The following is a 15,036-nucleotide window of genomic DNA, read 5'->3' on the forward strand; positions in this document are numbered from 1 at the left end:
AACCCATTAGTTTGGAAATGATTGTTCACTGAAAATATAAATTTCTTTAATATAAATTTATTTCAAATGCTCCACAACACTGGTTGCATTAGCTGTGTACTTGGGTCCTCAGCTGTGAACTGTAAATTACTGTAATAAGGAGTATTTGACTATTGGGTCTATTGGTAAGTGTTAATATTCCCAGAATTCATTTTTATGACAGTTTTATACTGTTACACCAAAATATAGTACGTTACTGTTCGGATTGTACTGTAAATTCACATCAAAGTCACACAGTGCAAGGCAGAAACAATATTCCTGAAAGTACCAGTGTTCATTCTTTAGCCTCAGAGTCACAAGAGGTCAGGAGGTCAGGTATTAGCTGCTTCTGCAGCAGTACATGTGAAACACTAATGTAAGTTTCAGAGCTGAGAGTCTCTGGCTCATTCTCTTACCACTTTAGTTAGGAATAACTGCCCTTTTTGTAAATTAAAGTTAAGTGAGGCTACAACAAGCGTCATTCTCTTCAGTCTGACCTAGCAAGAGCAATAAATTCACCCCCTATTTAGTGTGTGCTGGTAGTGAATTTAACGATCAGGGACGTTTTTTGAACCAGTCTGTAAACAGGTTTCAGTCAATGCTGTACAAGTCTGTTTTTTTTCTGTTAAGCTTAGGGTCTATGCGGTTTCCCATCTCTCTGTAGCCAGCCTCAATCGAAATTTCAAAGAACAGCAACTTTAAGCTCTGTGCATCGCTTCTTCTTCTTTTCTTTTTTTTTTTTTTTTGAACCACACACATCCCTGGGGAGCCATGTGGCCATGTTGATAAGGTCACCTTCATATATTTAGAATGCAAAATAAGCATACATTTTAGTTTTAAAGGGTATTGAAATTCCATGTTGTTAATAGTTGTGACTTATAGTTTCACACCTCCACGTTAAACGTGGTGAAACTACAGAAACAATATCCACACCTCCTCCATGTCATGTAATGTTCAGGTTTGACCACTAGAGTTCACTAAATGACAATTAGATGAAGGTAGACTGAAGACATGTACAGAAAAAAAATGCCCAGTGTGTTGCCAACAAGTGAGTGAACCTATCCATAAGTGAAACATGTTATAATGAAAATACTCATCAACACATTAATTGTCATTTCTAAAACAGTAATTCCTGGTTAAAGTGTCGATCAAAATAAGAAAGACAGTTAGTCTTATTTTCTCTTTGTTTTAAAGATAACCACAGAAATTACTCTGGAAATTCATGTATCCTGGGCTGAAATGTTGAACACAAACTCGCATCCTTTTGGAAAGGCTGAACCTCAGCCTCGCATCAGCACCAGGCACAGGTAAGGATAGGAGTAGCTACAGAGCTCACACTCTGATCCGACTTTCAGGTACCAAGAACATCAGCGATTTACATCTGACTAAACTAAACAAATCCCAATCTTTTACCGTCTTGGTTTTAAGTTAATTAATGACTCGTTCTGTTTCGGATAAGCATTGTCATCGCTGAAATTGCTGAACCCATGGCGAATAATTAGCATATTTGCTTGTGATTGAACGGAACGGTATCAGTGCGCGTGCGTGGAAGTTGACGCCCACTTTTTTTCCAGACAATTCCAACGTGTGCAATGTTTTCCGGGTGATCTTTGTAGTAGGAAGCTGATCAGTACCATAAATAAACTAAAATTTAACCTCGAAACAACAAAAATCCATGCAGGTTTCTTCCTGGGCAATAGGAGATTTTATTTATTGTCATGACGCTTTCAGTCTATTTGTAGACAACAAGTTTAATTAAAATAAAAAAAATACGGCCCAACCCCTTGTGGCATGTAATGGTACAGTCCAGTGACGTCCTGCGCGGGAGCGGAAAACGTGCATCTGACTGTGTTTTCCTGGTGAAAATTTGTGCTTCAACTGATCTGCGATAGAATACAAGAAATACTAAACTATTCACTAAAACGTCTGAACGACCTACAGGTCAGTAAAGTATGAGCTGTTGTGGGCTTGGTAGCATGAAAAAGTCACATGCTAGCTAGCAGGTTTGTTTGTTAATGAAGCGTTCTGCTCTGCTCACGTCTTGTCCACGCGTCTTACCTTTGCTTTGAAGGGCTGCCAAGTGTTTGTAAGGTGAACAAGTGTTTCAGAACTGTGCTGTACTATTTTTAACCGATTGATGATAACCGCCATGTTTTCAACAAGACTCAAACTCCACATGGTGTTGGTGGTTGGCAGGGACAGGGGGAGGGGCCTTGAATGACTATCATGACTGTTGCCGGTTGTCAGCAAGCGTATGAAAGCAAAAAGTGTTAATGCTCGTGTTTACATTATTTTTACAGCAACGTTCAGCATGGCCCGAGATTGGAAACCTGGTGATCTTATCTTTGCCAAGATGAAGGGTTATCCACATTGGCCTGCAAGAGTGAGTCTAGCCTTGATAATGAATATAGAATAAATAATTCAAACTAAATGGAGTTTACAATGAAGTGCAAGTGATAACACCTATCCTGTCCAAGACTGGTGTTGATTGTCAGTTTGTTTTAATTTCAGTTGCAAATAGTGGTTTTTATTCTAATTTCCACCCCAGATCGATGAAGTCCCTGATGGAGCTGTGAAACCATCCAATATAAAGTTCCCTATCTTCTTCTTTGGTACCCATGAAACGTAAGAAACCAATTGTAGACTATCTTTTCTAACAGCTTGGTGGTTAAATGTTGAATCACTTTGTCAGGTGAAGTAGTCAAAAAACAGAACTTGTGTTTAAAAACTTGAGATGAGATTGGCGCCCTTGAGTAAAATAAAGTTAGTTGAAATATGTACTAAACAAAAAATGATCCATGTAAAAGTTGTCAAGTATATTTAAAGATAGTAATATAAAATATCAGAGTCCTCATGTTGATAAGTGTACAACTACAGAGTTGAAGTTTTGAGCTCATAGACTGTTTCTTCTATGCTTCACAAAGAATGCAGTGAACATTTACTGTGCATTACTTTATTCTCACAGAGCATTTCTTGGCCCAAAGGACATCTTTCCATACCAGCCAAACAAAGAGAAGTATGCCAAGCCTAACAAGAGGAAAGGCTTCAATGAAGGATTGTGGGAGATTGAAAACAACCCAAAAGTTGAGCTTACTGCACCAAAGGTACAATTTCTTTGTCACTATACCCACTAAAACGTCTTTTTTTTCCCCAGTTTCTCTCCTGCAGATGTCAGAATCATTCCAGTTGAGGTGGAATGATTCTGACATCGTGAATTTGACAGTTTTCCTTTTTTCACTGTTTATGTATTTCTTATTTATTTTACTTACAAAGAAAAGTTGAGGTTTATATATAAATGTGCATAAGCTTGGAGAAACTTAAGAAAAGAGGATGACCTTAACTCAGTTGTTTACTTCTCCTATCCAGTCTGCTGATCGCTCAGTGTACAGAGGAAAAACATCAGGGCATCTTAGAGATTGTGTTTTTGATGCTGTTTTTTTTTCTTTAAATGAATCAGATACTTGTTTCTTTATTTAAAGCCGGTCCCTCCTGCATCTTTCACTGAAAAAGACTCAGACAGCAGCCCAGAGGGAGACGAGGAAGCAGAGAAAAAGGGTGTCAAGTCCAAAGTAAGCGCCTATTTTAAACATCTGTCATTCAGGAGTAAGACACAGTCGCTTCCCTGCATTGACATGCTACTGGTTTGTCCCTGTGTCATGAGCTTCTTTCTTCTTTTGCTGCTTTTCTTCTAATCTGTCTTGAACATGTGTCCTTACTTTGCCACGCAAGCAGTAGTTAAAGTTTTTGTGTCTTTGAGTTTTTAACACTTGTTGTTTGCTATGAGTAGTATCTTCAACAGAAGAATAGTTGCTAACTTTTTTCCCTTTCAAGACTTTTTGACCACCACCACACTGCGTCCAATGCTGTGTCTTGGGTACATTCAGGTTCCAGGAAGTGAGGCTGAGCAGGAGAATGAGAATGTGGAGGAGAAGGAGGAGGAAGGGTCTGTGATCACTGAGCAGGGTCCTCAGGACCAGGATGTACGTACTTTTGCATGTTGGGATCCTTTAAACGATGCAGGTTAAATACACGTGGGAAAGCATGTGACACTCTGTGATCTTATCGGTGGTTTGTTTCTGTTTGACTATGAGTTCCTGTTGACTGCCACAAACTTCTACTGGTTATTGTTGGTTTCATGAGAGGACTTGGTCTGGGTTTGCTGTATTTAGGCCAATGATGTGAAAACTGCCTATCCCTTAAAGGAGACTCAATGATTTTGGGTTGTATAGTTGTTTCTGTTTTGGGAAAATGAATCATAAAGTTAAGTTTTTTTTTTTTTTTTTACGTCTCACAACTTGTGTCCTATTTCTATTTCCTGCCTTTCACTTTGCACATTGTCACTAAACCAGAGTTTGCAATTAGTTTGATGTGATTTTATTTTTGCATGGCTTTCTATGTGCTTTGGAGAAAGGTAAGCTGTGTCCTTATTACAGTCTGTGTGGATTTCTCTGACAGTGTGTCTCTGTGGTTTCTCTAAAACAGTAAACAAACTACAAGCATATAAAAATATATAAATTACTTAATGCTGGTTTCAATTCTAAGATATTTCAGTTTTTGTGATCTGGTAACTTACTCAACTTAGTTTTTTCCTGGTGAATGAAATGAATGAATGAAAACTGTTAACTGCTGCAAAACAATTTATAAGTTATTAATGTGAATTATTTACAAAAACATCTTGAAAACTATACAAAAATAAATCATTTTATTATAATTGCATTCAAAAATGAGTTTGACAGAAGACTAGTTATTTCTGCCTATTCAAGTCCAGACTTAGTATTCGTCCGTGTTTGTCTATAATTAAAATAATATTAGGAGTCTGGAAATTGGACACCATTTTTTCCCCTTACACAGTGTAATCCCACAGTTATCCACTTGATGGTGCTATTGGTTAGATTCAACTTTAAAAAAGAGGGAGTAAGGGACCAAAATCATCCAAGTTGGGCTGAGTGAATAGAAAGTAAATATCCATACCTGGCTTTATCAACATTTTTTTTGAGTTTTCAAAAAGAGCGTAGCCAACAAAACAGCATTGTTTATTTTTTTTGAATTAACAGAAGATGTTCCATTTTAGGGCTTGACTCAAAAAGAATCCACAGACGTAGCTAAACCCAAGAGAGGAAGGAAGAAGAAGGTTGGTAATGTTTCAGTAGCTTGTACACTTTCACCAAGTTCATAATTTAGATTGGAAAAATGAAATGAATGTAATGTTATTTTGCAAATGTTTTCCAGAGTGAAGCTGACCAAGACAATGAGAAAGAAGATGCTCCTGCAAGTCCTGCTAGTCCCTCAGGTGAACAGTATTTCCCATGAAGCTGTCTCTAAACACTCTTTATGGTTTTATGCCTTTTAAAAAGATAAGCTGGAGAAGGTTCAGGCTTAGTTCAAACAGGTCATATTCCAGATCCACTTTACAGGGGACGACTGAAATACTCATGCTTTTGTGTATTGCTCCCTCTCATTCAAGTAACAGGTTTCGCCCATAGGTGCTTTATTGGGTTTGTTAAGCTCATCATGAAATTCCGCAGTGTCTGTGTTTTCAGGATGCTATTTTAAACTAGTATGTAATATGTCACTTTTTACTTCTTGCTGTTATGCAGTTGGATGACTCCTGCCTCAATCTGCATCTAGCTTATGTAAAGAGGGACAGTGCCACAAATAGAATTAATTAGCTGTCCTCCTCCCCCTGAATAAGGGTTTTTCATGTGTTTGTGTTTTGTGTGTGATTATTTTTGAGCAGGTGGAGAAGCCCCCAAAAAACGAGGCAGAAAGCCGAAGAGTGAGAAGATGCTTTTGCTCCAGCAGCAGGAACAGCAAGGCTCAGGAAGTGAAATGTAACTTTGACAAAATTAACATCCAACAGCAACAAACTCACGAAATCAATGTGTACTTTAAGGAAGAAAATGCTGCTTCTCTGAAAATCTCATCACAAGTTTGTGATATTTGTTTAACATGAGATGCTCCAAGCCCAGCTGATGTGAAAACCAAAGTAAAGCTGAAGTTAATGCTTAAGTTGCTACAGTGATTAGAAAAGCCGACTATTCAGTGCTTTTTGATTTTTACCAGACTTAAGGGTTTATCAGTGTTTTCATGGTTTGTTTATTTTTCTGAGATCTTCACACTTGCCAGCACTATGTAGTCTTGACTTTTATCTGACTTCAAGGTCCCGTTTCCTCCTCACTTTTAGGGACACCACTGAGTCAGACCGAAAGAGGAAGAGGGCAACGGAAGACAAGTCAAAGAGCGGAGAGGAGGAGAAGAGGAAGAAAGAGGAGAGCAAAGGAAAGGATGCCGAGGGGAAGGAGCCTGAAGCCAAGAAAAAGAAGCAGTCCAAGGATGAAGGTTCCTCGGGCTCTGATGATGAAGAGGTATGTCTTCACCTCATGCAAATATCTCTTCGATTTGAACTGGTTTGATTTTGATGTGGACTTGAACACTATTAGGTGCATTTATTTCTTTTCCATTACAGAAAAACAAAGGCAGAAAGAAAAACCAAAACTCAGAAGCAGACAAAGATGTGCGGCGGAGGAAAGCAGATGAAATGAGAGAGTATGCACACCTGCAACACCCAGAAGAAGTTACCAGAACAGAAAATAATGTGCCAATATTTATTTTTATTGTGATGTTAAGTCGGGGATTTTGAAATATGCAACTTAGAGAGACGAGTAGATGTTTTAGGGTAAAGAACTAGGAAATGTTACTTTAAAACTTATCTCATGAACAGGCTTGAAAGTTTAATGGAAAGAAATTCAGTCACTAAATGAATGAAAAAGGGGTAGGTGTGGTGACATGGTGTTTTCTGTTTTGTAGGACGAACAAAGATGACGGGAAGAAAAATGAGGAGAGGACAGGAGTCAAGAAAAAAGGTGAGTTAGCTTTAAATTTGTTTGGCTTTTTCAGAATATTCAATAGATCATCGAAAGATGTTGGCGATTTATTTTTGTCAGAATTAATAAGATTTCACGGCAACAGGAATGAGGAGGAAGTGTCTCTGATCCTCACAAGATGATGTTTCAGGCAGACAGAGATTCTTCAGTTCCCACCTGATTGAATAAACATTATTTTTATTTGCTTTTTTCTTTTCCCAGAGATATCAACAGACTCCAAACTCCAGAGACTTCACAGTGAAATCAAGATTTCACTGAAAATTGACAACCCTGTAAGTTCTACGAACCACAGTCTATTCACCAACAAATCAAACGATACGCTAAACTTTATCACCTCCATTAACAGTTCTGCAAATCAATTCATTTTCTTCCTTCATGGCCTGAACTTACAAGGCCAAACATGACAACATTTCAGATATCCCACACCCAAGAGCAATCTGTTACACACATGCACACCTTTTTAACATGTAGGGTATTTTCCTCCTTCTACTCAGAGCCAAAAATAAAAAGTAGTTATAACAAGATACAAATAGTCTTAGCAACATCTATTTTGTGATCCTCAAAAATCAGACACTCACTTTATAACAAAACGTACTGGCAAAGACACAAGGTCATCAATCCCCTTGCTTCAGCACTGCTGGATATCTGACTCCCTAACTTTAACTGCAGTCCTTTCTTTTTGCTTATTCAAGTGATACTGCCTGATAATCATTAATCAAACAATGCCGTAACTGGCAAAATGGAACCACTGTGACCAAAGTTCTTCCAGGAATCAAGCTTTCTCTGCTCTGATGCTGTTCTGTGTCTCCTGATGCTCTCTCATTTAGGATGTAAAGAAGTGCTTGGATGCCTTGGATGAGATTGGCGCCCTTCAAGTCACAACTCAGCACCTGCAGAAAAACAGTGAACTTATCGCCACGCTCAAAAAGGTAAACTCTTTCTAATTAAACGTAAAGTATGGCTTAGCTAAACGAACAATAAAACTACTTGTTCTAAAGTCACGTTGCTTTAAAAGGAGACAGTTAATATGGTTTGTGTATTTAATTAGAGTGCCTCCCAGGCACCTCCCTGCAGCTTTTGGAAGAAAATCTAGTCCTTTTTGAAAATAGTAAACCCTGAAGACTGATTGTCAAAAAGAGAGCGAAATAAATACTTCATTGAATCTTGCAGTCCAGTACCAGTCCGCAGCCCAGAGGTTGGAGACCCCCGCTGAAGCATCCTAGCTTAGAAGAGAGAGGAAAAAGAGACCCAGGGTAGATCCAGAGCTTGTAGGGGGATTATAGATCAGAGCTGGCCTAGGGATGCCAACCTTGGACAAGTAAAAAAAAAAAAGTGATGAAACCACCCCAGAATGTGTTGTATGTGTAATAATCAATAGTATGTGACGCTAGTTTCCCTGCGTGCTTTAGATACGCAGGTTTAAAGCCAGCCAGGACATCATGGACAAAGCCACCATGCTGTATAACAAGTTTAAGAGCATGTTCCTGGTTGGAGAGGGTGACTGTGTGCTCAGCCAGGTCCTCAACAAGTCCTTAGCTGAACAGCGGCAGCATGAGGAGGCCAAGAGAGGAGCGCTGAAGAAAGTCGAGCAAGCCAAGGAAAACAACCCAGGTACTGTTAATGATTATGACATAGCACATTGAATGTTTTATCTTAAGTTGCCACAGAATCATTCTGATATTGATATTGGTAGTGTGCCAGTCTGATGTCTTAATTTCTTGGCCTCTTTAAAGCGGGTGTGAGAAGTTTCAAAGTGATCTTGAAAATGTCTCCCTTCTAGATGTATGCTGGATCGCACTCCACACATTAAAATGACATTATCATTGCCAATATAGGTTATTTCAAAATGCTACTTTGTAGCTTCCTGTTTGGGTTGAGCAGGACCGAATTGATTTACGGCACGCCTAAGTCTCTATGATAACACCACGCCAGCTGACAAAGGCTGTGTCCGAAATCATTCACCCATTCCCTACTCACTACTCACTATAAAGTGAATTAGATGTATTGAACTATATAGTCTACTCAATCAGCTAAATAAAAAAAAAATATATATATAAAAAAAAATGTTTGTGACGACCTCACTTCAAGCCGAGCAAGATGACTTGCATATTTTGTTTGTTTTGTTGTTAAAATCTGCTTTCTTCATTGGCGTATGTGGTTTCCAGTATTTCTGTTCTGTTCTGTTCTGTTCTGTTCATTTCTGCTCTTCTGATCTAGAGCAGACTGTTGAAAAACTGTAGTTTTTAGCACCTCTGCATATTAGGCGTCATATTTTCACAAGAGGTCACCTCTTGATTTAGAGAGAAGATTAAACAACATAGGTAATGCAAGGAAAGAGAAGCTGACAGACACAATAAGCTGTAGATGTAGACATTGACAGATTTTTAGGAAAATAGGGAGTCTTGAAATGCCACAGTTCAATTGGGGTGGGAGAAAAAAAATAAAATCGATATATATATATATATATATATATATATATATATAGATATTTTGTTAGACAATATCAAAATCAGGGTTCTTTGTCAAAACATCAATTTTTTTAAATTCAGATTCTTCATTTCAGCAGAGGGTGAAATGTTTCTCTCTGACTCAGGTGATGTGCATTTTATGGGAAAATATGGCTCCTGATACTGTCTGTCGACATTATCATCATCATTTCACTTTTTCACGTGGATTGGTGTTAAAAAGCAAACTAGAAATCACAAAAATCGTAAATATTGAAGAATCGCAATTAAAATCGTAAAAGAGTTGAATCACAAGAATAGTGTATCGTACCAGTCCTGCTGTTTAAAGACTGCTCTAAAAAAGAGCGTTACTTAACCAAAATAATTATACGACCAAAAACTGAAAATTAGTTGTATCTTTAACAAAAAAAAAATCTCTGTTTTCCTGTCTAGGTCGACAGTTTATAGCATGAAGTCTGTATAACAACACCATGCCAGCTGACAACGCTTATCAGGGAGAAAACAAACCTGCCCTTTTTTCTGCTGAAAACAGTTTATTGGTTTTATTTTGTAGTAATGGCAGACACTGGAGCTGTAGTCTAACCTTAAATGCTGTGAGAATTTAGCACATGTCCCAGGCATTTTTGCTCCAAGTATTTCAAAACAATAAAATATTGGCCATTTCCACTGCATGATTTAGAGATAATAGCATCATTAAAAGCTGTCATGGTTGTAGCTCATGATGTCATCACAGAGTGGGGATTTTCCATATGATTTGCTGTTCATGGTTGATTTATCTTGAAAGAATGTTAGACGGTCAAGTTAAAAGAGACCAAAGTCAGCCTTCTGCCGTCAGCTCTTCTTCTTACGTCATCTTCACATGGACTACACGTCTTCAAAGTGGTCAGATTGTTGGGCTGTTGACATCATGGGACTGTAGGTCTTACTATGGGGTGTACTGGGGTTAGCAGTCAACCATTAAAACACTGTAAGCCCCAGGTTAATGTCAAAAGCCATAGCAGAATAAGCTGTTTGGTTTTGGGAGATTTAGCAAATTTAATCAGTGCTCTGATGCTCATCCTACAAATGCAGCGCCATTTAAAAAGGAAATTAACAGGTTTACCTACAGGATTAGCACTGCAACAAAGAAGAAGTGATCCACCAAACACATATGGCCTCACTTTTCTGCTAAGTTTAGATGCGTTAAATGATACTTGTGTTGAGAAATCAGAAATTGTTTTAATTCTAATTTTGTTTAACAGATAATACCCGATGGTTAAAACACAAAATCATTTACACAATTTTGAAAGAAAAAACCCCCCCAAATATTTCTAAAACTAAAAAATCTTTTTTTAATTCATAAACTTTTATTTCACATTTTTGCCAACCTGAGCATACTTCAGGGAACTTTGCATCAACAAAAGATGTTTGGTATGAAAATTTTATCAAAGAAAAAAGACTGAGAAGTGGTCTTCATGGCTGTTTAAACAGAAGACATGTCAGCCTGTAAACCTAATAATCTCTTTGATTATCTACCAAAGTATCTGTGTGTTTCAACAATGACAGCACACTTTTAGAATTATTGATCTGTTTCTCTTTAGCTTAGCCACAGAGTAACTCACCTGTAATTAGGGATGCACAGATCCAGCTTTTCTGGTCCCAATACCAATACCTGGGCTTTGGATATCAACCGATACCAATCCTGATCCAATGCATGTGTTGAATAATAACCTGCATGTTCTACTGTGGGATAAGACTGGTAATGTTTTGAGTATAAGACAAAAACGTGCAAATAAGTATTTAAATGTTTAACAGTCGTTTGGTAAAAAAAAACTGCTTCAGAATTAACAGAAATGACTGACTGTAAAATTTTATACCTTGTAGACTAAATCATAGTGTAGCCTTAGTGATCCTTTCCCACCAATACCTGATCCAGCTTTAAGAGGCTGGATCGGCGCCGATACCAGGTACCAGGATCAGATTGGTGCATTCCTTCCTGTAAAAGAGTAAAGTTTTTTTTTTTAGAAGTTCATTGACCAAAGTATCGAAGAATTATTAAATTACAGCTACCATTTGAAGAACTGTGATTGTAATAATCCATTTATAATACTGATTAATAAATTGATCTTTGTAATTGCTGAGCCCAAGTTGAAGTCTATTCCCTTTAAATGTTCAAGTCAGGATTCTTACCTAAAGGCTGCTTTTTGTTTGTCATCTTTTCATAATGTGAGTTGACAGGATCCAGTGACGATGTTGGATCGTATGACCGGTCTGTTGATTATTCACAAATCAATTTCAGCTCAGTCACGTATGCGTAACCAACCTTAGAGCAGATACTTTCAAGCTTTGTACTCCCAGTCAGCTTCTTCTCATCTTTCCTGGAGCGCATCATAGGATCTGTGTGGTTAACTTTCTCAGTACCAACACTGACCATAATCAGGTCTTCTGCTGCCACATCCTCGCTCTATTCATTCACTTTATGGTGTACATACTGTACTCCCACCGAAAGGAGTGTCTCTGTGAAAAGGTCTCTTTCTACAGCAAGGCATGCCAAATGGATGGAAAATCCTATTTTTCACTAAGGTCTGCAGCTCAGCATGTGCCATCACATGCTCCTATGAGCTCCCCTCTCTGCGGTGGTTCTAGGTTGTGTAGTGATGCTCCTTCTGACTGAGCCTTTGTGTGTTTCTTTCTTTGCAACGCCTAAAGACAAGATGACAAACGGTGATACAAGCCCTGATGAGAAGAAGCAGGAGATGGAAAAGGAGAGGGCTCTTGAGGACGCCTCAGTTGGAGAAAATCACAGGTATTATACCCAACACATGTTGACAACTGTGAGTGAGCTTCCACTAATTGACTCAGCTTACCCCGAAGCACTGGTTTAAAGTCACTTTTGATTCTTATCTTGCATAAACACTGAATTAAGCAATCTTGGGTTAAACTAAAGAATCAAGACCTAAAAGAAAGTCTGAAGAAGGAAAACACCTTGATTTTTGTTATAGGTTTCAATTGTGTAGAAAAAAACAGTGATGGTGTGACTACTATAGTTCTTTGAACCCATTTTATAACAGACACTGACCTTTGCTTTATGACCTATTAAATTAGCTCCAAAAACTGTATAAACTCATTTTTCTAAGAATTCCCTTCAAGCCCTATATGACAGACGTGTTTTAAATATATTATATAAGCTTTATGTAAGTGCATGCCCCGAGGATCCTGCTCAAGATTGCAATCTTTGAAATTAGGGTACTTTTTGTTTTGGTTACATTTTCTTTGTCATTTTGCCAAAGCTCCTTTTTCGTTTAAGAGTCAGGTCAAGACTCCATCATCCTATGGAGTTGTCTTTTCATATATGTAGCTACGAAATGTCCATTTTGCATACCCAACACCCTCTCATCAACTGCAATGGTTTGGGGAAAGGTGATCAAACATGTAATAGAAGGAAGGAACTTGCAAAAAAAACACAACCAAATTCATATCATTGATATCAACCAGAGAATGAATAGTATTAAACATGCAAGTGGAAAAGGGCAAGAAGCAGCTGGGCTCTTTGCTACGTCATTAACACACCCATTTACTCACATGGAATTCCTCAGACAATGACCGGCTGTGTTCACCAGAGCGGACATGGCAGATTCTGACAGGGTCCAATCGGACATTTGAGTTTTCAAATTCAGCTCCTGGGGCTAATGTCAAGATAATTTCAGGGTTGCAGAGCATGTGTGAATGGGATTATGGATTATGACAGCAGAGTAAAGATGTAAGACACAGGAAGGGGAGGGGTCTGTAGCAGTAAGATGATGCCACAGGTTCTAGTCATGTGTGCTCTTTAATACATGGTTAAGTCATCACCTGATTATTACAGTCTGAGCAAGTTTTATCCAACAGCAAATAGTGGGGACAGTTTTGATGCTGTGGAATGAAATATGTTCACCTTGACTAGAAACTAATTACAGCATTTGGACTTGGAAAATGCATTAACCTTGTGTTAACTACCAGTAAAACAGCTCATTGATATGTGTGTTAATTTTTGAATGATCATGATGTATTTTAATCCTTTCCGCAGTGCCCCAAAGGTTCAGGAGGAGTCCACTTGAGTCTTCACAACGCCTAAAAAAGTACTGAAGTCACATGCTGCTCTATTTTTACAACTCAAGTCCAAACTGGAACCTCCTGTCTGGCTCAGTCTCCCAGGTCATGACTGATCAGTTAATTCCATCAAACCTGTTTCAGATGATGTTGCTGCTCAAAGGTTTTAGTTTATCCAAACTCTCGATAAAGACTGACTGACATATTTTATTTTTTTACTTACCTTGTATTAACCTTTCAGACACCTTAAGTTGCTCATATTTCTCCATTGTGGAAACTGAGTAATAACTGTGTAGAGAGTAGGAATCTGTGCAGTGAAATCTTACTGAGCATGCTCACGGTTAGCTCCTTGTGGCCATTTTCCATTAGCAGTAGATGGTTTTGATTTAACAAAATCAGCTGATAATTTAAAGGACAGGAGTGTAGTAAGTTGGACGCACCGCTACCGTTAACATTTTAAGTTTGCCAAAGGTGAACTTTTCACTTTTCACACATCTGTTTTTAAAGGTTTTAGTTTTTAACATAGATGTATATAAGAGTATTTTTGTTCCTGTCTGTGTCTACCATCTTGTAATAAAGTAGTATGATTAGTATTTTAACCATTGCCTAAATCTTTTTTTCACCACACAGAATAAAGGGGTTACACGTTGTATCTCAAATATCATGCTGCTAGTCTCTGCTAAGTTAAAAAAGGGGGGTGTTGTGTATTTTTCAAGCTTTCAACTTTCCCTGTGGTAACACTGTAATTGAACAACATGGTTTTAGGTTAAAACAATCTATACTTTCCCCCACTGGTCTTTTAGTACAGCCTTATTTCAGCCTCTGTCTAAAATACTTTCTTTAGCTACCTGTGCTACAATCCCCTTCCATCTGATTGGCCGGCCCTCTAGAGGCCTGTTAGGGACAGACCTGAGAGTTTGAGGCCCAGTCCTTCAATGTGTCATGAACCATCTTGGTAATCCTTATATAAGGACCTCATCCTTTCAGCAATGATGGTTTTGTGTAGATCCTGTGCTATTTATAGAACAGACTGTAGTAAGCAGTTTAGATGGACAGATTTGGGGATTTCACCTACCGATGATTCTGTGGTGGTTTGAAAATTGGAAGATTTTTAGTACGTACAGCCAGTGTTACTTTGTATTCATGTGTAAAGTAACACACCTCCTCTTTAAAATGGGTTTTCTGGGATATAAATGCTTCATTTTGACTGATCTTATTGAGTCTTGGTGAATACAGACTCCTTTTTGTACTTTGCATGATAATCAGAGCATACAGTAAGAAATGCTTTCAGGAGATATCTGGCATTTCATGGTATTTCTCCCAGCAGAGGTTGCAAATGTTTCTTAATCACTAGACAAGGTTTCATGCAAGTCTCTCATCCACCCTGCCCCACGTCAGCCCAGCATCCATCATTCTAACATGTGCAGCCAAACATGCTGCTCTGTTCGGGATTCTCTGTTCTTTGTTCTATCCAGGTTGCGTTAATAATCAAATAGAAACACACGTTTTTTCACATGAATCTGTCTCAGGGAAGTAGATTTTATGAATATCTGTTAGTTTACTTCTCAAAATCTTTGGTCTTTGAAACTAAACTCAATGAG

At 38.2% G+C, this 15,036-nt stretch overlaps 1 protein-coding gene across 2 annotated transcripts; it reads left to right on the forward strand.

Moving 5' to 3' along the window:
* Nucleotides 1–1,642: 1,642 nt before the first annotated feature.
* On the forward strand, nt 1,643–13,999 carry psip1a (PC4 and SFRS1 interacting protein 1a). Of its 2 annotated transcripts, XM_074663948.1 has the most exons (17): nt 1,643–1,959; nt 2,319–2,401; nt 2,567–2,643; nt 2,984–3,122; nt 3,498–3,587; nt 3,903–3,998; nt 5,090–5,149; nt 5,248–5,308; nt 5,756–5,849; nt 6,203–6,383; nt 6,485–6,564; nt 6,826–6,881; nt 7,104–7,174; nt 7,730–7,831; nt 8,312–8,513; nt 12,056–12,152; nt 13,413–13,999. In XM_074663948.1, exons 2-17 carry the CDS (start codon nt 2,330–2,332, stop codon nt 13,441–13,443), a joined length of 1,509 nt encoding a protein of 502 aa, XP_074520049.1. In that variant the 5' UTR covers nt 1,643–1,959; nt 2,319–2,329; the 3' UTR covers nt 13,444–13,999. The 2 variants fall into 2 exon arrangements, with proteins under 2 accessions (XP_074520049.1, XP_074520057.1); XM_074663956.1 differs by lacking the exon at nt 3,903–3,998 and having other exon boundaries at nt 1,646–1,959.
* The last annotated feature ends 1,037 nt before the right edge of the window (nt 14,000–15,036 follow it).

The sequence above is a fragment of the Halichoeres trimaculatus genome, unplaced genomic scaffold (genome assembly GCF_033239565.1).
Source record: "Halichoeres trimaculatus isolate MK-OKI-2021-1 unplaced genomic scaffold, fHalTri1.1 fHalTri1_scaffold_2, whole genome shotgun sequence".
Lineage (NCBI taxonomy): Eukaryota > Metazoa > Chordata > Actinopteri > Labriformes > Labridae > Halichoeres > Halichoeres trimaculatus.